Source organism: Trichosurus vulpecula, chromosome 1, assembly GCF_011100635.1.
Source record: "Trichosurus vulpecula isolate mTriVul1 chromosome 1, mTriVul1.pri, whole genome shotgun sequence".
NCBI lineage: Eukaryota > Metazoa > Chordata > Mammalia > Diprotodontia > Phalangeridae > Trichosurus > Trichosurus vulpecula.
In genome coordinates this window covers 66359748-66385680 of record NC_050573.1, presented here as the reverse complement: position 1 = coordinate 66385680, position 25933 = coordinate 66359748, and the positions used below count along the sequence as shown (strand labels likewise).

The window sequence follows — 25933 nt, the reverse complement described above, 5'->3', positions numbered from 1 at the left end:
TTTTTCCAAAGGAGGTTTTATATCAAAGCCACTAGTGCAGTGACATTGTTAAAGTCTCTGATGCATATTTCCATTTTGCAGGAAATCCTTTCTCGCTAGTATACATGCTTGAGTCTGTGGGGCTTCAAATAGCTGAAAAAGAAAGAAACCTCCACTGACTGCATTCTGAATTCAACCCTATGGATCAATAAAATATATTATGTGGGATTATTAAAATAGGAAAATCCATAGCTCTTTCCACATTTGGGAAATTTCCTAGCTTGTTTTTGGCCCTCTATATTTATATTAGTTTATCATGGAGACTAAAGAATCTCTTTGCCAATAAATAATCCCTCTCCCTTACACTCTATATCTTATACATACATTGCATGTTTTCTCCCGCATTAGAAAGTGACCTGGGACTGTTTTGTCCCCAGCACTTGGTACAATGTCTGTCACCTAATAGGTACTTAATAAATGCTTTTTGATGATGTTAATGAATAAATTCTTCACTTTTTAAAAACGAATAAAAAGGCACAGGTTGTTTAGGACCTCTGTCAGGATGTCGAAGGGCAGAAGAAAGTGACACAGAAATGGAAAAGTAAGAATGACTGCTGAACACTTGGAACTCCGCAATCACTATGGATTTCTTCCTTGAAGAAGAGGAGTCACAACCCTCTGAGGTGAAGGGACCTGCTTGTAGTCCAAGGAATTATGCTGAAGCTCCAGAGCTGCTCTCAGCTGAGAGATCATCAAAGGGGGCTAGAGGCAGAAAAGACCAAAATGGTGGTTGCTCTCTGCACTTCTTGTTGTGTTTGTCCTTCGTTTTAGATGAGGACCATGCCATCAGGGAAATGATGAGATGACTTGCAGTTGACTTTTAATGAGGGAGGCCTGTGCAAGTTCACCAGCCTCACTTTTTCCTCCAGAGTCATCTGGGTCCAGTGACCAGATATTCATCAGGATGAGCGGAGATGGCCCAGGATGCAATGTGGGACCCTGGCCCTTTTAGGCTCTGTCCCTTTCATGTACTCACTTAGAGTGAGGTAAAGTCCATTCATTGAATAGGCCTCTTATGAAGTGAGTCAAGGGATGGCCCTTTTAATTACGAAAAAGAAGATAAAAAAATCAAGCTGGATGGGGAAGACCCTCAGGGTTGCTGTTCAGAAGAGAAACATTTTCCACTGAAATTGCCTCTAAGGCAGGAGTCCCCAAAATACAGCCACTAAGTGGAGCTTGTTCAGGGACCTATTGTGGTCCAATCTATGAGCTTCAGGGTGAATTGGGAGAAAGAAGAAGGAAAGAAAGAAAGAAAGGAAGGAAGAAAAAGAAAGAAAGAAGGGAGTACTGTGAGAGAGAGAGAGAGAGAGAGAGAGAGAGAGAGAGAGAGAGAGAGAGAGAGAGAGAGAGAGAAAGGAAAGGGGAAAGGAAGAAAGAGAGAAAAAAATCTAGCCAGTGAACCCCAAGTTAAGTGGGCAGCTTCCTGCCATCAAAATGTACCTTCATTTGGAAAGGAGAAGGAGAGGGAGAGGACTAGCTATGTTACCCACCTAGTTGGATCCCTTTAGAGGCAGCTCGGGGTGTGCACTTACCAATAACAAGAGGGAAGTCTGCTATCTTCCAGAAAATATATACAGTCCTTTAAATTTTTGAAAACAACTGTCAAGTCCCCCTTAATTTTTCTCTCCTTCAAGTTTAACAGATCTCATTTCTATCCATGAGTCCTCACATGGTATGGAGTTGAATGTTGTTACCAAGCCCATTTCCTTTCTCTGGACCCTGACCTACTTATCCACATCTTTCCTAGAATAGGTCTCCACAATACTTCAGATGTGGTCTGAACAGAGGAGGGCACAGCAGGGTTATCACTTCCTCATTCCTGGTTCACAGTCTTGTATCCTAACTCCTGCCCTTATCCTAGGGGAGTATCAATATGCAGGATGATGCCCCTTCAAACACACTAACCTCCCAATTTCTCAGTCTCCTCAACCCCCATGGCTCCCTCCCTTTCCACCTAAGGTACACATAAGGATGGTCACCCTTTTGGTCTTGTGATCACTCAGAAGTGTTCTGCTTCCAGGATAAAAAACTCTCAAATTCCTACATTATATCATATCTTCCCATCATTCTGTGTTTCCCTATGCCTTCATCCTCACTGGGGGCCTTGAATGCATTCATCTCTTAATATTCTCTCAGGCTCTCATCCTTGCTTTAACTTAGCTTTTGTCTCTTCCCAATCTTGAACCTATAGTTAACCAGTTGAACTTTATACTGTCCTTTCCTCCCCAGCCCCTTGCCCCCTTACTGTTTTGGCACTCTTACCTGGTCCCAGCCCAAGCCTAAGCCTGTATTACTTCCACCTCCTGCCTCCTCCAATTTTACTCATTTGCTGCTGAATAGGTGTGAAGGAAATCACACAATTGAGGTGATTACATTCACTACAAATTTGTTATTTATTCTCCACTAGGCCCTTACTGAGGCAAGACAATCCTTTTACTCCTCCCTGATTGATTCTGGGATTTCTCTTTGTTTCTCACATCTTGTCTCCTTGATAAGAAGCCCACACTAGGGAGCTTTTCATCCAATTCAAGGCTCTCACAGAGCGAGACAATAGTTATCAAGCAACTTTCATAACCAATCCAACTCTGAGCCCCATGGACAGAACTAGACATCCTTTGCACACTCAGTGGTCTCATAGGAGGAACTTGGTAGTTATGGTAAATGGTGATCACCTAAATCTGGAAACATAGTGTGAAACAAACATTTGTCCAAAGGTCTTTACTGCAATGTCCACTACCTGATGAGATACCCAGGTCCATCAGTCAAGTGCTCCTTGCACTCCTGCTCTGATCTGCTGTTTGATTCCTCCCACCCGGCCTGGGGCTGGAAGCAACCACAGCCGGAATTCCCATCCTGTTGTACCATCTTTGCCGCCCTGGAACTGGGGCCTATTTCTCTCCTCTCACCCAAATGCAGCTGTTTTCCCACTGACCTCCTAAGTTGTCTTTAGCATTTGTGGGTTGAGAAGTCTGGTGGCTGCCACAGCTCAGTGTTTCAGGGCCCTTCGACTTGCTCCACCCCATCTCCTCAGCACCTGGTCTGTCCTGGTGCAGCCCAGGCTGCGCTGCACTCGGCTCCCAGCATGGTGCAATAGACCCTTCCCAGTGATCATCCAGGCCTTCTTGGGCTGGAGATCTGCTTCCCTCTGTTATTTTGTGGGTTCTGCAGCTCTAGAATTTGTTCAGAGCCATTTTTACAGGTGTTTGGAGGGATTTGGGGGAGAGCTTACGTGAGTCCCTGCCTTTCTGTCACCATCTTGGCTCAACAAAACTGCTTTCACTACCAACAGATAGACTTAATAAATGTGGGGTTCCAGAGTAAGAAATGGAGAAGAATCACCTTGTCTCATTAGCCAAAAGTTGTTCTCAATAAAATTCTTTTCTGTGCTAAACCATTTTGAATCTTAACAATTTCTAATCCTTAGTCAGGTAGATTTCTGAAACAGAGTACTGTGAATTCTGACCCAGACACTGGAGTCATAAAAAGACTTAATCCTAGCTTGAGAAATTGTATCTGATTTCCTTTGCAGGACAGGGTGGCTGTAGCTATAGAGCTGACTACCAGCCTATATGGACAGACAAAATATAGACAATCAAGCTATAGCCATGCTCCAGATGACGGTACCTTGGGAAAGACATCGTTCAGTTTTTTAGTCCCACTTGCTTCATTGTACCCCCATACAGAATAAGAAAGAAGATGCAATAAATAAAATATGGTTCCCCAATTCAATTCCACTCATGATTGCTGGGAGAGTCACACTTAGGTGAAGTTTTCCAGCCGTTAGACCTTAGATTGGTGTTGTGAAATTCAAATAGAAAGGGAGTCACTTAACGGTACTTAAGAATTCCTGTGGGCTACATATTGACTTAGAAAACCAAGTATTAACATTCCCTATATTATATTGTATTGTTATTGTTAACTATTTCCTGATTACATTTTAATATGGTTTTGGCTTCAATGTGGTCTGTGGGCTGAGTATTTGAAACATTTGCTTCAGGTGATGGGAGATGAAATGGCTAGTTGGTGTCCCTGAAGAGACAAAGGCTGGAACCTGGTAGAAGGAAGCAATGTCCAGGCACCAGGAGACCATGTAATATTACAGTAGTAGTACCTCTTAGATACTAGATGACTAGGAGTTACCATGAGACTAATGGGGAGTAGAGAAAGTGTTCTCAGAGGAGATACCACACTTAGCAGGGAGCAGGCCCTTTGACAGCCATATGGTGAAATTGATGATCTTGCAACATTTGCGAGATGAGCTGCTCCAATGTACCACTGAGTAGCCAGAGGAGTCTCTGGCCCTATTTTCTTAGAATACATCTATGGTATGCTTAAAGTTCAAATCATTAAATTTCTGGTTAACCTTGGCTGCTGAATCTCTCTAGCAAACCTGCCAATGAAGTGTAGTTATAATTCTATCTTTCTCATCCTGAGTATATTATCCTACTTAATTTTTAGAAACCTTCCTTTTTCTATTGGTTCTTGTTCCCTGACCCCATTTCTCCACTGGTGACACATCAGCTGCCACAGTAGGACTTTTGTCTGAAAAGCATATGTAAACCCAAGTTGAAACTGGCTCTGGGCCTTCAACCTGAGGGCCATTGTTGGTTAGGACCACCACACACAGCATGCTGCTCCATAGGCCAATGGGATCAAGGAAGTCTAAATGGGCTTCTAGCCCTGACTGTGTCTATTTACACCTTCCTATGCTCCTCTTGGCAATGAATCATTCTAACCCATCCTGGTGTTGCTGAATGCCATTCACCCAGAATTCACCCTGTGTTTGTGTGATAGTCACATGCATTCCCCACGCATACACCTCTCACTCATGATCTCTATATGTTCCTACTGTTTCTACTGATTATATTTCTATATTTATACACACATACTTATACACACACATATACACATAACACATATTCATTCATGCATATATTTGTGGGAGAATGGACCCAAGGTTAATGGAGGGATTATTCTATTATTACTTTGCTTACATTTTTTTCCTTAAATGCCTTTGTTGTAGCTGACAGAAGAAAAAGTAAACATGTCAGTGAGAGCTCATGAACTATGGTATTTGGGTAGATGTGGACTCACAGAATGCTTTGTATTTGGGAAAGTTATTTTGACAACTCCACCAATAAAGGAAGGGTGCCCCTGGTACTATATAAGATGTGTCTTTCCCCTCTGTTTTCTCAATGTCAAAAGGGGCTAGGGCTGGAGGTGCATCCTGAAAATTGCATGTGGGGCAAATGTACGAGGGAAGAGGTGCTGGGGGATCTCAGGAGGGAATGTGAATGGGCCTAATCTGGAGAGCTTCAGTCTCCCTCTGTTGCTCTCAGGTGAGGCAGGGAAGAACTGTGTCAAATTCTCCTGTGCATGTATGTGTATGTTTGTGTGTGTGTGTGTTTGTGTGTATGTGTGTGTGTGTGTGTGAAATTTACTCATCCACTATGATTTTTTCTATGTATATTTGAATGTCTGTGTGATATGTGTGTGCATTTTTGTGTTTCTCTGAGTGTTTCTGAATGGGTGTATGCATATGTGTATGTGTGTGTTTATGTGTGTGTGTGTGTGTGAGGCTTACCACATGTGAAAAGGGACTCTAGAAGATTTCTGTCAGTGAGGAGGGAAAGGAAGGCAAGGTCCTGTCTCTGAAGCTGGGGCAGGGGAGTGGTAACAACTGGCTCCTTCCTAGAGCTGGAGGGAGTTGTTTTTTTGCCTTTTTCCTGTTCCTAGTGCTCACCACAGTATCTCAAACATAATAGATTTTTATTAATTTTATTAAATGAATAGATGTTAAATAAACATCTAATAAATTCTAATTTAATAAATGTTAATTGGCTTAGAGAATGCTTTTCTACTAGAGAAGAGTTGCTATAAATATTGTGGCCTATATGGAGGTCCATATATATAATAAGACCAGATCTCCATTTCTCTGGAATATGGCCCCCTTTGTGAAAAGAGGGGCAGAATCCTCTCTGGGTAGGTTTCTTCATGTGCACTATTATAGTACATCTCCACTTGCCTGGCGGTGGGGATTGGTCTCCATTTATTCTTTCATGGTACCTGCTCATAGAAGATTTGCATCCTAAATCTCAGAATTGAGAAGGGAGGATTGCAGAATCTCTGCCTAGCAAGGGGCTGAAAGGAGTACATAAGGGGGCACCTTCACCTTTGAAGCTGGTGTCCCAAAACAGGAAGTTGATTTTCATAGACAATTAGACATGGAAAGAAACCCAAAGGTCCAGCTCAGACCTGGGCTGGACTTTCCAGGTGGTATTATAGGATTTGATGCCATTAAAGAATTGAGATCTTCTAGTCCAAATGAGGAAACTGAAGTTCAGAGAATTCTCATTGCAGAAAGATTTGAATTCAGGCTCTCTCATTAAAAATTCTTTGTTTTTATCATTAAAAGTCTTCATCCAGCCCTAGCTTGAAGATCTCAACTTGCTAGCTATGTGGCAGCCCATCTGTATATTCATTAAATCTGAATGGAGCTAGAAGGTCACTTATTCCAACACCATTCCTTAGGTAGGAACCTTTCTCTACCTGGCAAATGGACATCTGACAAATAGAGGTCTCTGCTTGGTGACCTCCAGTAATGGGGAACTTATTGTCTTCCAAGGAAATACACTCACGGATTCAGAGGCTAGAAAGGATCTTAGAGGTTATCTAGTCCAACCCTTATCCAAATCATGGGCTCTGTTTACAACAATCCAGAAAAATAGTTGTCTATTTGAAGGTCTCAAGGATTTGAATGTATGACTCCATTATTGGATGATGCTCATTGTTAGGAAGTTTTCTGTCAGGATTTCCTGCCCCACAGGGAGCTGAGCTGTTCAGGGATTGGCAAGATAATTTTATGATTTTTCTAATGAGGAGCTGTGGGCATTCAGCCACTAAGGCCCAGAAAGTGTAAGTATTTCTCCTGTTCCCCTGACTGCCCGGGCTCAAAAATCACCTGTTCCAGGCCAGGAGAGAGGCTACTTTTGCCTTCCAGAGACATTAATCACCATGTCTGAGGCCATTGCCTCACCTTTCTTTGAGGTGACTGCTGCTGCCTTTCTTGTCCTTCCTGCCAATGATCCAAGACAGTAAATGAATCAGGCAAACTGGTTTTCTTTGTGATGTAAGTTCCATTGGGGAGCAGGTAGCACATGAGAAGAGGGGAAACAAAGGAAAAGGGATGGAGCCTGTTGTTCCTCAGAAATTCAGGGAGATTATTCCAAGTCTAGTCCTGACAAAATCATGTCCCAATCCAAGCCGGAGCCCAGCTCCATCCGACCTAGCACTGAGTCTGGCTGAAAGTTCAGACCCTTAAATGGAGCCCAGCCATATCTGACGGTAAGTGAGAGGGTAGGGAAGAGTCCTGGACTCAGAGCCAAGTCCTAGCCCTACACTAATTGGCTCTGGGATCTTAGACATATTGTTCTCTTCTCTGGGCCTTAGTCATAAATGAGGATGCTGCCTGCTCTATCATTGGAGTGAATTTCTGGGATTTAAAGGGACTTCACAGAAGAACCAGATGATTCATTCAATTCCAAAAGAAGTAGCTCTTTTCTGCTTTACAGTGTTTGTGTCAGCATCAAATAAGACCATGCTTGTGGAAGCTTTTGTTAATCACATATAGTAACAGAAACAGAAATTGAGAGTCCAGCATGACCCAGACCCTCTTGGCCAGTTTCAGTCCAGACCCCAGGCCAGGGCTCAGACCAATCAAATGTCAGCTGTCTAAACCTGGAGCCCAATGAGAACAGTGGGGTCACTCATATTTCCCCTAGTGGCAGAGTCCTAGGGCCCTGCATATGTCTTTCCATGCTGACCATGGGAGCCTCTTCCAGAAATCTGTGTCTGTACAGGACCAGGACAATTCCTTCTGTCTGATCTTCAAGTTGTCCTCAGGGGCTGTCTCCAAACCAATTCAATTCAATCTCATCCAGCAACATTTATCAAACACCTATTACTTGTTGGGGAGCTCTCTGCAAAGCAAAACAAAAACCAATTCCTGCCCTCAATGAGCTTATATTTTACTGGAGAGATGCTATATTTTCAATCATCATATACAATCAGCAGATGACTTATAAGTCTTTAGCATGCAATGTGAAGCTACCACATTTTGTCATATTCAATGAGGGCAGTTCTTTGCAGTGAATTCCACATCTCTCCAATTCACTCCTCCATTCTTTCTACAGTATCTGTCTTTATTCTTTCTCCTCTGCTTCCTCTTTGCCCCTTCAGTCTTTTCTCTTTTCTCTGCCTTTATGCTTTAGTTGAAAGTTAGACTAAATGATTTCTGAGATCCCTTTCAATTTTAACAATTTACAAGCTTCTGAATGAACTGCCTTGTCAGGTGTGATTTCCCGGCCATTGGAGGTGTTTAGGCTAAAGCTTCATTCACAGTTGTTGGAAACGTCACAAGGGATCTTTGCTCTAGGTGAGGTTGAACAGAACAGTCCCTCAGTATCTTCCAGCTTTGAGTTTCTATTCTTTAATATTATCCTTTCCATTTCCCTTCCTTTAATTCCACCTTTCTTCCTGAGCCTCCCATTTCTCTCTGTGTCTATTTTACCCTTGTAAGAGAAAGACCAGAATTAGTACATCAAAATCAATGACTATTTCTAGAGTCCCACAGTGTGCATGTTCCTTTAAATATTGGTACGAAATGGTTTGATGTCATATAATATGGCCATGGGGTGAACTAGTTGCTCTGAAGGTGTTCAGTTAGTTATTGGCATCATCCACTCCCAAGGTGGAAAAGCTGAGGACCAGTCTGAAGCTAAACTAAAGTCCTTGGTGGAAGTAGTAGGAGTGGTAGTCAGGAACAGGAAAAAAAAGGCAAGCTTACAATATGAGAACTGACTAGGGAAGCAATTCATGTGAAAGACAACTGGGGAGGTTCTTAAAGGACTGAGAGTCGTTGTGTGCCTTTCTCCAAAGATGTTAAGCAACACATGAACATAAAGGCACCATCTGTGGTGGAGACTATCAGGGTTGAGGTTTGGCAAGACATTAATGGTGGTAGGGAAATGGAGAAAGGGACATGAGAGAAGAGGACGAGGAATATTCAAAATGGTTAACTACAGTTCCAAGACTGGACAAGGAGGAAAGTGAAGAGATAGCAGGAGGCTGGGAGAGAGCACAGGAGGTCACAGTCACAGTGGGGATGAAGAATGGGGTTCAGAGGAATCAGGCGCAGGGAGAGATGGAAGGATAGAAAACTATAATGAGGGAGGGTAATTTCAGAAGTGTTGATCCTGTAGCTGGAGTACTTATGGGTAATGGTGAGACCCAGCTTGTGATCACCACTTTGTGTGGCTGAGTGTAAAGATGTAGGATGTGGAAGTCAAGGAGGGTGACGAGCTGGGAGGGCAGGGGAACTGGGGAAACACCAACATGTGTATTGAAGTCACTAAGTTTAAGGGCAGGGGTTCGGCTGGAGAGGAAGATTGTAAGGCAAATACTAAAGAAACTTAGGGGGAGGGAAAACATTCATTCAAGCTCACTTTGATGTCTTTCTATGACTCTGGGCTCTGTGTGTGTGGGCATGTGTGGGCGTGTGTGGGCGTGTGTGTGTGTGTGTGTGTGTGTATGTGTGTGTGTGTGAATAAAAAGAGACACACCCAAATCAGTGAGGTTTTCCAAGGATTTGCTGTTGTAGCCATGCCCTTTGAAAGCCCCTGAACTTCTTCTACTTTTCCCAAGTTGTGGCTATTCTGTAGCAATAAGGTCTGCTTTCCTTTCCCCTAAAGCACTCATCTGCTCCCTTCTGTATCCTCTCTAATAGTAGAATAATACGGTCTAGCTTCCAGAGCTCAGAGCTGTCCCCTTCTGACAGTGCTAAGAGAGCTCACAGTTCTCAGTAGCCCAGTGCCTCTGTCCATAGTGCTAGCATTCGGGATTTTAAAATAGAAAATGGTCAGAATTGGAAGGGGCCTTAGCTTATATATGGTACATAAGGAGGAAACAGAAACAAAATGGTGAAGCCATTTCCCAAGCTGAAATCGATAATAATCTGGGAGGCTTTTGTCTCCCAATCTTGAGCTTTCTCTGTTAAGCTTGTCTCCGGCACAAGTTCTCTGTGTCACCACCATTCTAGCTGAAACACTGACTGTGGCTAATTCTATAACCACTTATGTTGAATTAATTCTAACTACTCCATCTAGATTCCTTCTAACTATAGTAAACACACCAATCTGACCTGCCCTCCAACCTCTAGTTTCTCTGTTCTCTATTATGTGTCATTATTGTATTGGGATCAAGTTCCTCCCCTTGTTGTCTCTCCTCAGTATCCCTGTACTTTTGCCCACCCTTAAAAACCTGGGGTAAGATCAATTTCAGGTGGTCTGTGTACTTGGATAGGAAGAATATTAAATCATTTTTTCACTAACCTCTAACTAAACTGAACATTTCCTTTAATTATTTTAAAATGTTACTTTGAGAAGGGGTTCATGGGTATTACTGGACTGCCAAAGGGGTCCAGGACACAAGAAAGCTCAAATACTTCTGTGATAGAACCTTCTGCCATGTCCTGTTTGGACTACCTTCGTCTCACCTTTGGTCTTTTCATTTTGTTTGCCACATCTTTGACAATCCACACCACGATAATCACTCCTCTGATTCAGAAGGAAGAATTACCTTCCCAGTTGTACTTCTAATCTTCTTCTCTTACTGGTAAGGAAACTGAGGCCCTGAGAAGTTCAGTGACTTCCTCAGGGTCAAAAGTGCAGCTTGGTGGTGCAGAGTGGCAGGCCTGGAGTCAGGAAGACTCATCTTGCTAAGTTCAATTTCTGGCCTCAGACACTTACTAACTATATGACCCTGTGCAACTCATTTAATCCTGTTTGCCTCAGTTTCCTCATTTGTAAAATGAGCTGGAAAAGAAAAGGGCAGACTAGTTCAGTGTCTCTGCCAAGAAAACCCAAAATGGGGTCAGAAAGAGTCTGACCTGACTGAAAACCACTGACCAACAAAAAAGGTGAAGCTTAGATTTGGACTGGGGACCTCTGAGATGAAATCACCAAATCAAAGCATCACAAAATTTTTAAAGTTGGGAGGGATGTCAGCATTTGTCTAGTCTAACCCATAGCTTAACATATCTATGAAGTGGTCATTCATCATGTTTAAAGACTTCCAGTGTGGAAAAACCCACTATCTCTGCATTTTACAAATGCATAGCTCTAACTGGGAGTTTGTCTTGCTATTAAACCTTAATCTGCCTTTCTTCTAAGTCTATCCAAGTCTTCCCAGTCTGCCCTCTGGGGGCAAACAGATCATGTCTTATCCTTCTTCCCCCAAAAAGCCCTTCAGGAAATTCTGAGGAAATACTGAGCCTTCTATGGTATGGAATAGATAACCTTTTATTCTACAGTTTTAACTCCTATTGTGAGATAGCATCGATTTGATTTATAGGAGGTGTGGATAATTGAAGACTCCCCATTTAGAATCAGTTCTTAAATCCCAGCCTTTTGCAAGTTCCACCTTTTCATTGATCTTGTGTCTGACTGAGCCCTAGTCATGTGACCTTGGCATATTGAATCTAACTCAACAGATGAAGAGATGTAACAAACCTATCTCATGTTATAATTCACTCTTGGAATAGAATCAATAATAGCAAATAAGCAATAAATGATAATAAGACAATGCATAATAAAATGTTTAACACATGGCTGTATCTTCTTAGTTTCTTCCAGACTCCAGTATTGCCCAGATATTACATCAGGTGTCAAAAAGTGGTCTTTCTAAAGCACAGGCATGACCATGTCACCTCTTCCCCAACTTAGTAAATTCCAGTGGTTCCCTGTTGTCTCTAGAGGTAAATATAAATTCCTTTGCCTGAAACAGGTAGGCACTTAATAAATGTTTATTGATTAATCAACTGACCAGATACTTCAAAACCATGAATTCTAGGAAATGAACCACTTATTTTCCTTAGTTCTAATGACAGCTGGATTAAATGGGTAAAAGAGTTCAGACAATGAAAGACAGTTCAAAGCTCATGCCTGATTCATGCATCCAACCTGGCCATGAGTCAACTGGAAGCCTTAGGAACCCTCCAGGAACTTTGGATCTGGAATCTCTCCTAATTCCAAAAACCTCTGTTAGAGATTATTTTTAGAATGTTTTTGTTTTATTTGTCTTAATTGCATGTAAAACACGTTTTATCATTTTAAAAAATGATTTTTGAGTTCCAAATTCTCTCCCTCTGGCCACTTCAATAAGGCAAGCACTTTGATATAGATTATACATATAGAACATATTTCCATTATTAGCCATTTTCCAAAAGAGAACATGGACCAAAAAAAAAACCCCATAACCCAACAAGAAAAGTAATGAGAGTAAAAAAAATTATGCTTTGATCTGCCTTCAGACTTCATTTGTTCTTTCGCTGTAGGTGGATAGCATTTTTTCAACACAAGTCCTTAGTGATTATCTTGGATCATTGTATTACTGAAAATAGGGAAGTCATTCACAATTTGTAATCTTACAATATTGCTGTTACTCTGTACAATGACCTCCTGGCTCAGCTCACTTCATTTTGCATTAGTTTATATAAATCTTCCCAAGTTTTTCTGAAACCATCTTGTTTTTCATTTCTTACACAATAGTATTCCATCAGAATCATGTACCACAACTTGTTCAGCCATTCCCCAATTGATAGGGACCCTTCAATTTCCAATTCTTTGGCACCCCAAAAAGGACTGCGATAAGTATTTTTCTACCTATAGGACCTTTGCCTTTTTTAATTTGATCTTCTTGAGATAGAGACCAAGTAGTGGTATTACTGGGTCATAGGGCATGCACAGTTTTATAGCCCTTTGGGCATAGTTGCAAATTGCTCTTCAAAATGGCTGAGTCAGTGCACAACTCCACCAAGAGTGTATCAGTGTCCCTGTTTTTCCCCATCCCCTCCAGCATTTGTCATTTTCCTTTTCTGTAATATTAGCCAATATGGTAGACATGAAGTGGTACCTCAGAGTTGTTTTAATTTGCCTTTCTCTCATCAATAGTGATTTAGAGCATTTTTTCACATGGCTATAAATAGCTTTGATTTGTTCTTCTGAATATTTTCTGTTCATATCCTTTGACCATTTATCAACTAGGGAACGACTTGTATTTTTATAAATTTGCTCCAGTTCTCTATATATTTGAGAAATGGGATCTTTATCAGAAAAACCTGCTGTAAAAATTCCCCCCTAGTTTCATGCTTTCCTTTGAATCTTGGATGCGTTGGTTTTTTGTGTGGACCCTATTTAATTTAATGTAATTCAATTTGTCCATTTCATATCAGACAATGCTCTCTGTCTATGGTTTGATCATAAGTTCTTCCTCTTACCATAGATCTGACAGGTAAAATATTCCATGCTCTCCTAATTTGCTTATGATATTACCTTTTATCTCTAAATCATGTGCTCATTTCGACCATTTTCTTGGTATATGGTGTGAGATGTTGATCTAGTGACTGCCAAAATACTTTGAAGTTTTCCCAACAATATTTATCAAATAGTGAATTCCTTCCCCCAAAGCTTGGATCTTTGGATTTATCAACATTAAATTACTATGGTCATTTACTACTGTGTATCATGTATGTAATCTATTCCACTGATCTACCACTCTATTTCTTAGCCAGTACAAGATTGTTTCGATTACTACTTTGTAATCTTTGTACCAGTTTGAGATCTGGTACTGCTAGTCTCCTTTCCTTCATATTTTTTCATTGATTTCATTGCTGTTCTTGGCCTTTTGTTGTTTTATATGAATTTTGTAGTTTTTTTCCTAGATACATACAATTATTAGAGATTTTAAAAGATTTCTTACCTTCTGATAATGAGGGGTTTGAATAATAGTCCTACTACTTTAAGTACGTATTGCAATATCAATCCTGAACAACAAGGACCACAAAAGCAATGAACTACTCTGAAGTTTTATTTTCTGTCTTTCAAAAACATTTTTTATTGTTCTGCCATGCTGTGGTGGAGGGAGGCACTGATGGACACTCAGGGTTTTCTCTGGCAGCTAAATGGGCTCTGATTAGAAGTGTAACCCCAGGTCCAAAGCTCATTGTAGTGGGACATTCTCATGATTGGTGGAGGTGGATGCTTTGCCCTACACGAGAGGCAGAGTGGAAATGGTGGGAGTGAGTTCCCTAGGCTTCAAGTCACCTCAGGTACCTTTGGGTTCTAGCTTTGAGAGGGAAGATAGTTAGACCAATTTTACTTCAGGATGCTAAAGGAAAGATTCTCAGAAGACATAATGGAGACTGCCAGCTCTTCTCATATCTTCCCAGAGTCTTTTTGTTTAGCAACCTGACATAGGGTCAGTTTAAATCATCTTCCCTTTTGAAGCTGGAAGCCAGAAGTGCCCAGAGTGACTTGAAGCGTGAAGAAAAGTCAAGGAAGGTTGAAGTTATCTTGCTGGCTCTACTATGTTCCTCATACAGAGCAGGGTATTCATCTCTACCAAAAGGGAGACAGCTCCATACCAATGGGCTTGGGAACTGGGGTTACATAAGCAATTTCATCCTTCAGTCCATTTATCTATCCACATACTCTTCCATCTATGCATGCATGTATGTATGTATGTAAGTATCTATCTGTCATCCTGTTGCATCCTGGGCCATCTAGAGCCTTCCTGATGAATGTCTGGTAACTGGACCCAGATGGCTCTGCAGGAGAAAGTGAGGCTGGTGACCTTGCACAGCCCTCCCTCCCTCAAGTCAAAGTCAATTGCAAATCATGCCATCATCTCCCTGATGTCATGGTCCCCTTTGAGAATAAAGAGCAAACACAACAGCAATATCTATTATCTGTTTGACCATTGAAAAATTAGGAAAGGGATGGCACCTTTCTTGTACACATCATCTTAGAAAGTTTCCTGCAGTACTTAGAAGTCAATTGATTTTCTCAGGGTTCCAAAGCTAGTCGCAAGCACATTAAAACAATTAAGTTGTAAAGTCAAGGGCATGTAAACTGGATGACAAGGTGTCACTAAAAATAATTAAAAAACATTCCGGAAAGAGATAGGCAGCATATGTAGCTCCTAGGCTTATAGTCTAAGAGCTGGAAAGGTCCTAAGAGGCCATCTAATCCAAACTCCTCCTTTTGCAAATGAACAAACTGTTTCCTAGATAAAGTGACTCATCCTAGGTCTGAAAGGCAGTAAGTACAGAGTCGGGATTTTAGACCAGGTCTTCTGGTTCCAAACCCAGTGCTCTGTCTATTGCACCTGCCTCTCACAGATAGGGTGGGGTACCATCTGATTAAAAGGAACCACCTAGTCCTACCTCTGTAGTAGATGAGGAAACTGAAGCTCAGATAGGGGATGTGATACACCCAAGGTTGCACAGTAGGTGCCAGAGTTGGGACCTCAATTCAGAGGCTTCCAAATTAATGTCCTAGATTCTTTTCTCTGCATGAAGAATGTCTGCATTTCCTATTTCATGTTCTTCTCTCATCTCTTTCTTGGCAGACACATTACCCACATGGGACCAGCCAACCAAACATGTGTCTCTGAATTCCTTCTTCTGGGACTTTCTGAGAAGCCAGAGCAGCAGCTGCCTCTCTTTGGGCTGTTCCTGGGCATGTACATGGTCACTTTGTTTGGAAATCTGCTTATCATGCTGGCTGTTGGCTCTGACTCCCACCTCCATACCCCCATGTACTTCTTCATTTCTAATCTGTCCTTGATGGATCTTTGTCTGGTATCCACCACAGTCCCCAAGATGCTGGCCAACATCCTGACACACAGTAAAGCCATCTCCTATGCTGGCTGCCTCACCCAGATGTATTTCTTCTTAGTCTTTGCTTGTATGGACAACTTCCTTCTCTCTGTGATGGCTTATGATCGGTTTGTGGCCATTTGTCACCCTCTGCGCTATGTGGCCATCATGGATCCACAGCTTTGTGGCCTGTTGGTTCTGATTTCCTGTGTTCTTAGTCTTTTAACTTCTCTGCTTCACAGTCTCATGGTGATGAATCTGTCTTTCTGTAAAGATCATGAAATACCATACTTCTTCTGTGATCTCACTCAGGTCCTGAAGCTCTCTTGTTCTGACATCCTCATCAACAACATTTTGATTTATTTTACTACTGGCCTGCTGGGTATTGTTTCCATCACAGGGATTCTTACTTCTTATACGCAGATTTGTTCTTCTATTTTGAAAATCCCATCTGCCGAGGGGAAGTATAAAGCCTTTTTTACCTGTGGTTCTCACCTCTGTGTTATTTCATTATTCTATGGCACAGGATTTGGAGTATACATGACCTCTTCTGCTACCTATTCTTCCTGGAAGAGTACAGTTGCCTCAATGATGTATGCTGTGGTAACTCCCATGCTGAACCCCTTCATCTATAGCCTGAGGAACAAGGACATAAAGGATGCCTTGAAGAAATTCATTGGCAGATCAGCTTCCTCTCAATGATGGGCCATAGTGTTGGGCCTGGGTATATGGCTTTGTTATTTGGGACCAAATATTCAGCAATCAGAATCTTACATTCCAAATGTGAGGTTCGGGGCTTCCAGGGTCATATTCCTCTGATTGACTCTTATCTTTTTGATTGTAGATAACTAATCTTCTGCTTCCTGGCCTCTATTTCCTGTCACTTTAATGGCCATGACTTCTGGCTTTATTTATGTCTCTTCATGAGAACTTAGTCTTTGTTTTTTACCAAAGAGCTCTGGATATGAAATCTCATGATCTGGTTTTTTGTTGTTGGTCCTCCACTTTAAGCCATGTGCTCTTGGCAAATCCCAAGCTTTCAGAGACTCAGTTTCTTTTTCTGCTGTAATGGGAATTATAACAACCCTTCTGTGCATAAACTGATATACTGCATATGAAAATTCTTTATGAAGGATTGAGCGTAGGAATGGAGGCAACTGTGTTCAAGGCCTTCCTTTAATTTCTGGGGACACAAAGAAAAAATGTAGAAATAATCTTTGTTCTCAAAGAGTTTATATTCTATGGGGGCAGGGTAGAACATTTAATCAGATACATGAATGTGCTGAGAATCAGAGAATACTAAGAAAAAGGGAGATAAGGAAAGACTTTTAGTGTAAAGTAGTTCTCAAGCTGAGACTTGAGGGAAGGAAAGTTTTATAAAAGTACTTGAGGAGAAGGAATACATTCTGAACATGGCAGACAGACCCAGAAATGGGAGATGGGGTGCTGAGTTTGCAGAACAGTGAGTAGACCTGTCTGCCTGGAACACAGAGTACTTGAAGGGGTATAAAGTGAAATGTCTGGAAAGGTAAAGTTGGAGCCAGACTATGAGGGGGATTCAATGCCAAAGCCAAGAGTATTTTATTTTATTGAATGGGCAATGAGGATCTCCTAAAACTTCCTATATAAGGGAGTGACATGGTCATATGGTCATAGATTTAGAGGTAGAAGGAACCTTCAAGTTACAACCTGTGTTTTAGGAAGATGATTTTGCCAGCTGTACGGAGGATGAGTTTGAGTGGGGGGACTCAAAGCAGAGGACTAATTTGGAAGTCCAGCGTAGTGGGGATATAGGATTGAATGGAGGTTATATGAATGGATAGAAGATGACAGAAATAATAATGCTATATATATATATATATATATATATATATACAGATAACATATACATGCACATATGTATTTATATATATATCTCGAAGATAATGTTTATATAGCATTTTAGAGGTTGCAACATGGTTTATACATGGTAGCTCATTTGACCCTCATAGCAATCCTGGGAGGTAGGTGCTATTATTATCCTCATTTTTCAGATTAGGAAACTGACGTATGGAGGGAGTTAAGTGACTTGCCCAAGCCAGCAAGTGTCTGAGGCAAGATTTGTACTCAGTTTTTCCTGACTTCAAGTCCTGTAAGCAATCCATCGTATCACCCAGCAGTGTATGAGCTATGTTGGGGAGGTAGACTAGACCAACCTTGGCGATTGATTGAATGTGCAGGTTGAAGGAATGGGAAGAGTGGCGGATGAGTCTGAGGATGTGAACGTGGGTGACTAGAAGAATTGTGGTACCCTCAACAGAAAACGGGAATGTTGGAGAAAAGTCAAATCTGAGAAAAGAGGATGTTGTGGCTATGAATTCCATTTGGGAAAGAAAGGAGGGAAAATTGACCATATGATTTCCTCCCTGGGGTTGCTCCCCAGTGCATATGGCAGTGGTCCCTAAGTCATGTATCCAGAAGCAGAGGAGACAGCAGTAATACTTGGGCCAAGAACTGTGGAAACAAGGGCATCTAGATGGTGCAGGGGATAGAGAGCTGTGCCTGAAGTTAGTAAGAGATGAATTCAAATTTTGCTTCAGTCATTTCCTAGGTGTGTGACTCTGGGCAAGTCACTTAACCTGTCAGCTTCAGTTTCCTTAACTGTAAAATGAGAATAGTAATAGCACCCACCTCCCAGGATTGTTGTGAGGTCCAAAAGAGGCAATATTTGTAAAGCGCTGGAGTGCCTGGCACATAGTAGGTATTTTTAAAATGTTTCCTTGCTTTCTCACTCTCCCAACTTCAATCCTAAGCCTTTGTATTTTTGTACATGGTTTTAATGATGCAATATGGACAAAACTCTCCATTATCTGTTGGCCAACATTTTAAAGGTGAGTCTCTGTGCACTAAGTTAAGCTAGTCCTAGGTCAACAGACCAATAGCTATCCCTGAATCGTCAAACATATTTAAGCCTGTAACACCTATCAGACTTTGTATTCTTCTGGTAAAACCTTTGAGGATCATGTGTTACTTAGATGAAGAATTGAAGAAGGAGCAAATGTAAAGTGTTATTTTTGTTTTTTATTAACCTTACTCTCATCATCATTACTGTATTAGTCCCTTTACCTTTTTCATTATAAATCACAGAATCTTATAGAATCTTAGTGTGACACCTGTGCAAGCTCTTTGTGGACATTCTATGTGATGTTAAATGTGGCATCAGTAGCAGCCTGCAGTAGTTTGTGTGTTGTCTTCTATAAGCCTACAGAAAGAGAAGGGGGACTTCATTAACAAGATGAGAGAGAGAGAGAGAGTGAGAGGGAGGGGAGAGAGAGAGAGAGAGAGAGAGAGAGAGAGAGAGAGAGAGAGAGAGAGAGAGAGAGAGAGAGAGAAAACTTGTCCAAAGGAGGTTCTACACCCAAGCCACTAATGCAGTGACATTGTTAAGGTCTCTGATGTATATTTCCATTTTGCAGGAAATCCTTTCTCACTAGTATACATGCTTGAGTCTGTGGGGCTTCAAACAGCTGAAAAAGTAAGAAACCTCCACTGACTGCATTCTGAATTCAACTCTATGTATCAATATGATGTATTACATGGGATTATTAAAATAGGAAAATCCATAGATCTTTCCACATTTGGGAAATTTCCTAGCTTGTTTTTGGCCCTCTATATTTATATTAGTTTATCATGGAGACTAAAGAATCTCTTTTCCAATAAATAATCCCTCTCCTTTACACTATATGTCTTATATATACATTGCATGTTTTATCCCATATTAGAACGTGAGCTGGGAGTGTTTTGTCCCCCGCACTTAGTACACTGTCTGGCATATAATAGGTGCTTAATAAATGCTTTTGATGATGTTAATGAATAAATTCTTCAATTTCAAAAAAGAAGAAAAAGGCAGAGGGAGATTAGGACCTGTGTCAGGATGTTTAAGGGCAGAAGAAAGTGACACAGAAATGGAAAAGTAAGAATGACTGCTGAACACTTGGAGCTCAGCAATCACTATGGATTTCTTCCTTGAAGAAGAGGGGTCAAAACCCTCTGAGGAGAAGGGACCTGCTTGTAGTCCAAGGAATTGTGGTGCAACTCCAGAGCTGCTCTCAGCTGAGAGATCTTCAAAAGTGGGGTAGAGGCAGAAGAGACAATAGTGGCCGTTGCTCTCTGCAAATGGTGTGCCTTTGTTGTTGGGTTTGTCCTTTGTTTTCAAAGGGTCATGACATCAGGGAAATGATGACATGACTTTCAGTTGATTTGGATTTGAGTGAGGGAGGGCTGTGCAAGGTCACCAGCCTCATTTTCTCCTCCAGAGTCATCTCGGTCCAGTGGCCAGATATTTATCAGGATGCCTGGAGATGGCCTAGGATGCAAAGGGAGACCTTGTCCCTTTTAGGCTCAGGCCTTTTCACTAAGTCACTTAGAATGAGATAAAGTCCATTCAGTGAATAGGCCTCTTATGAAGTGAGTCAAGGGATGGCCCTTTTACTTAGAAAAAAAGATAAAAAAATCAAGCTGGGAGGGGAAGACCCTCAGGGTTGCTGTCCAGAAGAGAAACAGTTACCACCGACATTCCCTCTAAGGCACTAGTGCCCAAAATACAGCCATTAAGTGGAGCTTGTTCAGGGACCTATTGTGGTCCAATCTATGAGCTTCAGGGTAAACTGGGAGAAAGGAGAAAGAAAGAAAGAAAGAAAGAAAGAAAGAAAGAAAGAAAGAAAGAAAGAAAGAAAGAGAGGAGAGAGAGAGAGAGAGGGAGAGAGGGAGAGAAAGAGAGAGGGAGGAGAGAAAAGGAAAGGAAAGAGGAAAGGAGGAAAGAAAGAGAAAGAAAATCTAGCTAGTGAACCCCAAGTTAAGTGGGCAGCTTCCTGCCATCAAAATGTACCCTCCTTTTGAAAGGAGAAGGAGAGTGAGAGGACAAGCTGAGTTACCCCAGTGGCTGGGTCCCTTTTGAGACAGCTCGGGGTGTGCACTTACCAATAAATAACAAGAGGGAAGTCTGCTATTTTCCAGGAAATATATACAGTCCTTTAAATACTTGAAAAGAACTGTCAAGTCCCCCTTAATTTTTCTCTCCTTCATGTATGACAGATCTCATTTCTATCCATGAGTCCTTACATGGCATGGATCTGAATATTGTTACCAAGCCCATTTCCTTTCTCTGGACCCTGACCTGCTTATCCACATCTTTCCTAGAATAGGTCTCCACAATACTTAAGATGTGATCTGAACAGAGGAGGGCACAGCAGGGTTATCACTTCCTTATTCCTGGTTCACAGTCTTCTATCCTAACTCCTGCCCTTATCTTAGGGGAGTATCAATACGCATGATGATGCCCCTTTAAACACACTAACCTCCCAATTTCTCAGTCTCCTCAACCCCCATGGCTCCTTCCCTTTCCCCCTAAACTACACATAAGGATGGTCACCTTTTTGGTCTTGTGATCACTCAGAAGTGTTCTGCTTCCAGGATAAAAAAAAACTCTTGAATTTCTATATTAGATCATACCTTCTCATCATTCTGTGTCTCCCAATGCCTTCATCCTCACTGGGGGCCTTGAATGCATCCATCTCTTTATATTCTCTCAGGCTCTCATCCTTGCTTTAACTTAGCTTTGCTCTCTTCCCAGTCTTGAACCTATAGGTAACCCATTGAACTTTATACTGTCCTTTCCTCCCCAGCCCCTTGCCCACTTACTGTTTTGGCACTCTTACCTGGTCCCAGCCCGAGCCTAAGCCTGTATTACTTCTACCTCCTGCCTCCTCCATTTTTACTCATTTGCTGCTGAATAGGTGTGAAGGAAATCACACAATTGAGGTGATTGCGTTCACTACAAATTTGTTATTTACTCTCCACTAGGCAAGACAATCCTTTTACTCCTCCCTGATTGATTCTGGGATTTCTCTTTGTTTCTCACATCTTGTCTTCTTGATAAGAAGCCCACACTAGAGAGCTTTTCATCCAATTCAAGGCTCTCACAGAGTGAGACAATAGTTATCAATCAACCTTCATAACCAATCCAACTCTGAGCCCCATGGACAGAGCCAGACACCCTTTGCACACTCAGTAGTCTCATAGGAGGAACTTGGTAGCTATGGTAAATGGTGATCACATAAATCTGGAAACATAGTATGAAACAAACATATGTCCAAAGGGCTTCTCTGCAATGTCCAATACCTCATCAGATACCCAGGCCCACTATTCATTGCTTTTGAAAATTTTGCTGTTAGTATATTTTCTGTTTCTTTAAATGTTATTTTTCCTCCTTGGTGCTTGGATTTTTTCTTTGTCTTCATAATTCCTTGGTTTTATAATTGTATGATTTGGTTATTCATAGTTAGGGAGGTAGCAGTTATAGTTATAATTTCTCTACTTCTCTGGATTTTTTTCAATTATTTTCCTTTTAGTCTTTCTTTTTTTTTTCCTCCTCTCTCTCTCTTCTTTTGGCGGGGCTCAGAAAGTTTTGGTTTGTTCAATTAAACATATCATTTTGGGCAGAGTTGAGTTCCATGACTTCTTACTCCTCAGACTTCCTACTTGCAAACACACTCACTAGGCCCATCCTCCACAGCTCAAGATTCAGTCTTTGTTCAGCATTTTGGGGCCTAAGGCTTTTTCTCTCTGTGCCGTTGGGCAGATGTGCCCTGACACAGACACTCTCACATAGTCAGATTTCCTTGGGTAGACTCACATAAGCTTATTCAGTGTCTCTGAGGCTCACCTGGGCATAGTCATTTCTAGTCATTTAGGCATGATTACATGATCCTTCTCAGGTGTTTCAACAATCAGGCTAGCAGCTGCTGTGGGGATGTAAAACCAACAACAACCAGCTCACAGAACACTGTAAGCCCACATTCTTTTGATCTGCTTTGCTAAGGAAAGCAACATTAATCTTCCTTTAATCCAGCATACAAATATCATTCACTCAGTTCAGGGGAAAAAGTCAGCACTCTGAACTTCAGAGCAAATACAAACAAATTACAAACATCAACAGACAGACCTTGTCTAATTCAAATCCCAATTCAGTTACCAGAGTTTAACAAAGTCCCAACATCCGGGTTTACAAGCTGGAGGGCTTTTAACCACAGCTGCCCAGAGTCTCCATGTCAGTATGCCACCAAGAGTGAGAGCCTTAAGCAAATAGCTCTGTCTTTTTATGCACTCTTTAGCCATCATCAAACCTCATTTGAGCAACCAGAACTTAAGCGGCTACTATTGGCCCTGGTCTTAGCACCTCCCTTCATTGGCCCCACCTTGTGCCCCAAGTTATTTACCAATTCACACCCACATAGGCTTAGCACCTAATAGATAGGGGTTTGGGCCTGGGGTTTAGCACCTAATAAGACTCAATCAAAGACACTGAATTAATCAAAGGAAACAAAAGCCAAACTCTTCAAGGGCACTTGGTTGAATAAGTGCTAAGAGCCCATCTTGATCCCCAATTCATCAGGTAGGTCTACTTAGACTCACTCCAACTGACTTATTCAGGCATGATAGGACAGGCCTAGTTAGACTTGTTCTGGATCACACAGGGGCGCACATATACTTTTCCTATTAATTTCTTGCCTGAGAAAGACAATTTCGTTTCCTAAATGTACAGTTTTTATCCAATGGTTAAAATGCAGCAACAAAAGTGCTTTCACTACCAACAGATAGAATTAATAAAAGTTGGGATCCAGGGAAGATAAATGGAGAACAATAACCTTGTCTCATTAGCTTTAATTTGTTCTCAATAAAATGCATTTCTGTGCTAAACCAGATTGAATCTTAACAGCTTCCTTTCTTTAGTCAGATAGATGTCTGAAACAGAGGATGGTGAATTCTGACCCAGACACAGGAGTGATGAAAAGACTTAGTCTTAGCTTGGGGAAATTCTACTTTCTGCTTTCTTTCACAGGATAGGGTGGCTGTAGCTATAGAGCTGACTACCAGCCTATATTGGAGAGACAAAATATAGACAACCAATCTATAGTCATGCTCTGGACCAAGGTACCTTGGGAAAGACCCGGTTCAGTTACTTAGCCCCACTTGCTTCATTGCACCGCTATGCAGAGTAAGAAAGAAGGTCCAAGAAATAAAATATGGTTCCTCGAGTCAATTCTACTCACGACTGCTAGGAGAGTCACAATTAGGTGAAGTTTTCTAGCTATTAGACCTTAGATTGGTGTCAAATTCAAATAGAAAGGTGGTCACTAACCTTGTATATAAGGATTCCTTTGCGCTGCATATTGACTTAGAAAACCAAATATTACCATTATCTATATTAAGTTGTATTTTTATTTGTTGACTGTTTCCTGATTACATTTTAATCTGGTTTGGGCTGTAATGTGGTCTGTGGCCTGAGTATTTAAAACATTTGCTTCAGATGATGGGAGACAAAATGGCTAGCAGGTGTCCCTGGAGAGATAAAGACTGGAACCTGGTGGAAGGAAGCAATGTCCAGGCACCAGAAGACTATGTATTATCACAGTAGTGGTGCCTCTTAGATACTAGATGACTAAGAGTTACCATGAGACTAATGGGAAGTAGTGAAAGTGTTCTCAGAGGACATACCACACTTAGCAGGGAGCAGGGCCTTTGAGGGCCATTTGGTGAAATTGATGAACTTGTAGCATTGGTGAGATGAGCAGTTCCTATGTGCTGGTGAGCAGCCAGAGGAGTCTATGGCCCTATTCTCCTAGGACACAAGTATCATATGCTTAAGGTTTAAATAACCAAAGTTCTAGGTAAAGTTGGCTGCTGAAACTCTCTAGCAAGCCTGCTGATGAAACATAGTTATAATTCTACCTATCTCATCCTGAGTATACCATCCTACTTAATTTTTAGAAACCTTTTTTTCTATTGGTTCATGTTCCCTGCCCCATTTCCCCACTGGTGACATGTCAGCTGCCACAGCAGGCCTTTTTGTCTGAAAAGCATATGTAAACCCAAGTCTCACTTGGCTCTGGGCCTTCAACCTGAGGGCCATTGTTGGTTAGGACCACCACTCACAGCATGCTGCTCCATAGGCCAATGGGATCAAAGAAGTCTAAATGGGCGTCTAGCCCTGACTGTGCCTGTTTACACCTTCCTATGCTCCTCTTGGCAATGAATCATTCTAACCCATCCTGGTGTTGCGAATGCCATTCACCCAGAATTCACCTTGTGTTTGCATGATAGTCACATTTATTCCCCACACATGCCCCTATCACTCATGATCTCTATGTGTTCCTACTCTTTCTACTGATTATATATCTATCTATACACACACATACTTGTACACACACATAGATATACATATAACACATACATATATGTGTATATGCATTCATACACACATATATTTGTGGGAGAATGGACCCAAGGTTAATGGAGGGATTATTCTATTATTACTTTGCTTTCATTTTTTCCCTTAAATGCCTTTATAGCCGACAGAAGAAAGAGCAAACATGCCAGTGAGAGTTCATGAACTATGGTATTTGGGTAGATGTGGACTCAGAGAATGCTTTGTATATGGGATAGTTATTTTGACAGCTCCACCAATAAAGGAAGGGTGCCCCTGGTACTATATAAGATATATCTGTTTCCTCTGTTTTCCCCATGTCAAAAGGGGTTGGGGTTGGAGCTGCATCCTAAAAATTGCATGTAGGGCAAGTATACGAGGGAAGAGGGGCTGGGGCATCTCAGGAGGGAACGTGAATGGGCCTAATCTGGAGAGCCCCAGTCTTCCTCTGTTGCACTCAGGGAAGGCAGGGAAGAACTGTGTTAAATTCTGTTGCGCATGTATGTGTATTTTTATGTGTGTGTGTGTATGTGTGTGTGTGTGAGAAATTCACTCACCCAGTATGATTTTTTCCATGAATATTTGAGTGCCGTATGATTTGTGTGTGCATTTTTGTGTTTCTCTGAATGTTTCTGAATGGGCATATGCATATGTGTATTTGTGTGTGTGTGTGTGTGTGTGTGTGTGTGTGTGTGTGTGTGTGTGTGTCAGGCTCACCATGAGTGAAAAAGGACTCTAGTAGATTTCTGTCAGTGAGGAGGGAGAGGAAGGCAGGGTCCTGTTTCTGAAACTGGGGCAGGGGAGTGGTAATAACTAGTTCCTTCCTAGAGCTGGAGGGACTTGTTTTTTTGCCTTTTCCTGTTCCTAGTGCTCACCACAGTATCTCAAACATAATAGATTTTATTAGTTTTATTAAATGAATAAATATTAAATAA

At 41.5% G+C, this 25933-nt stretch overlaps 1 protein-coding gene across 1 annotated transcript; it reads left to right on the top strand.

The window, feature by feature from the left end:
- The first annotated feature begins 15517 nt into the window (after positions 1-15517).
- Positions 15518-16456, top strand: LOC118856456 (olfactory receptor 7G3-like). The gene has a single exon (XM_036766743.1). The coding sequence runs from the start codon at positions 15518-15520 to the stop codon at positions 16454-16456; it is 939 nt and encodes a 312-aa protein (XP_036622638.1).
- The last annotated feature ends 9477 nt before the right edge of the window (positions 16457-25933 follow it).

Excerpts from the sequence above, each read along its gene's own strand:
- LOC118856456 (XM_036766743.1), top strand. The coding sequence starts at position 15,518 with ATGGGACCAGCCAACCAAACATGTGTCTCTGAATTCCTTCTTCTGGGA.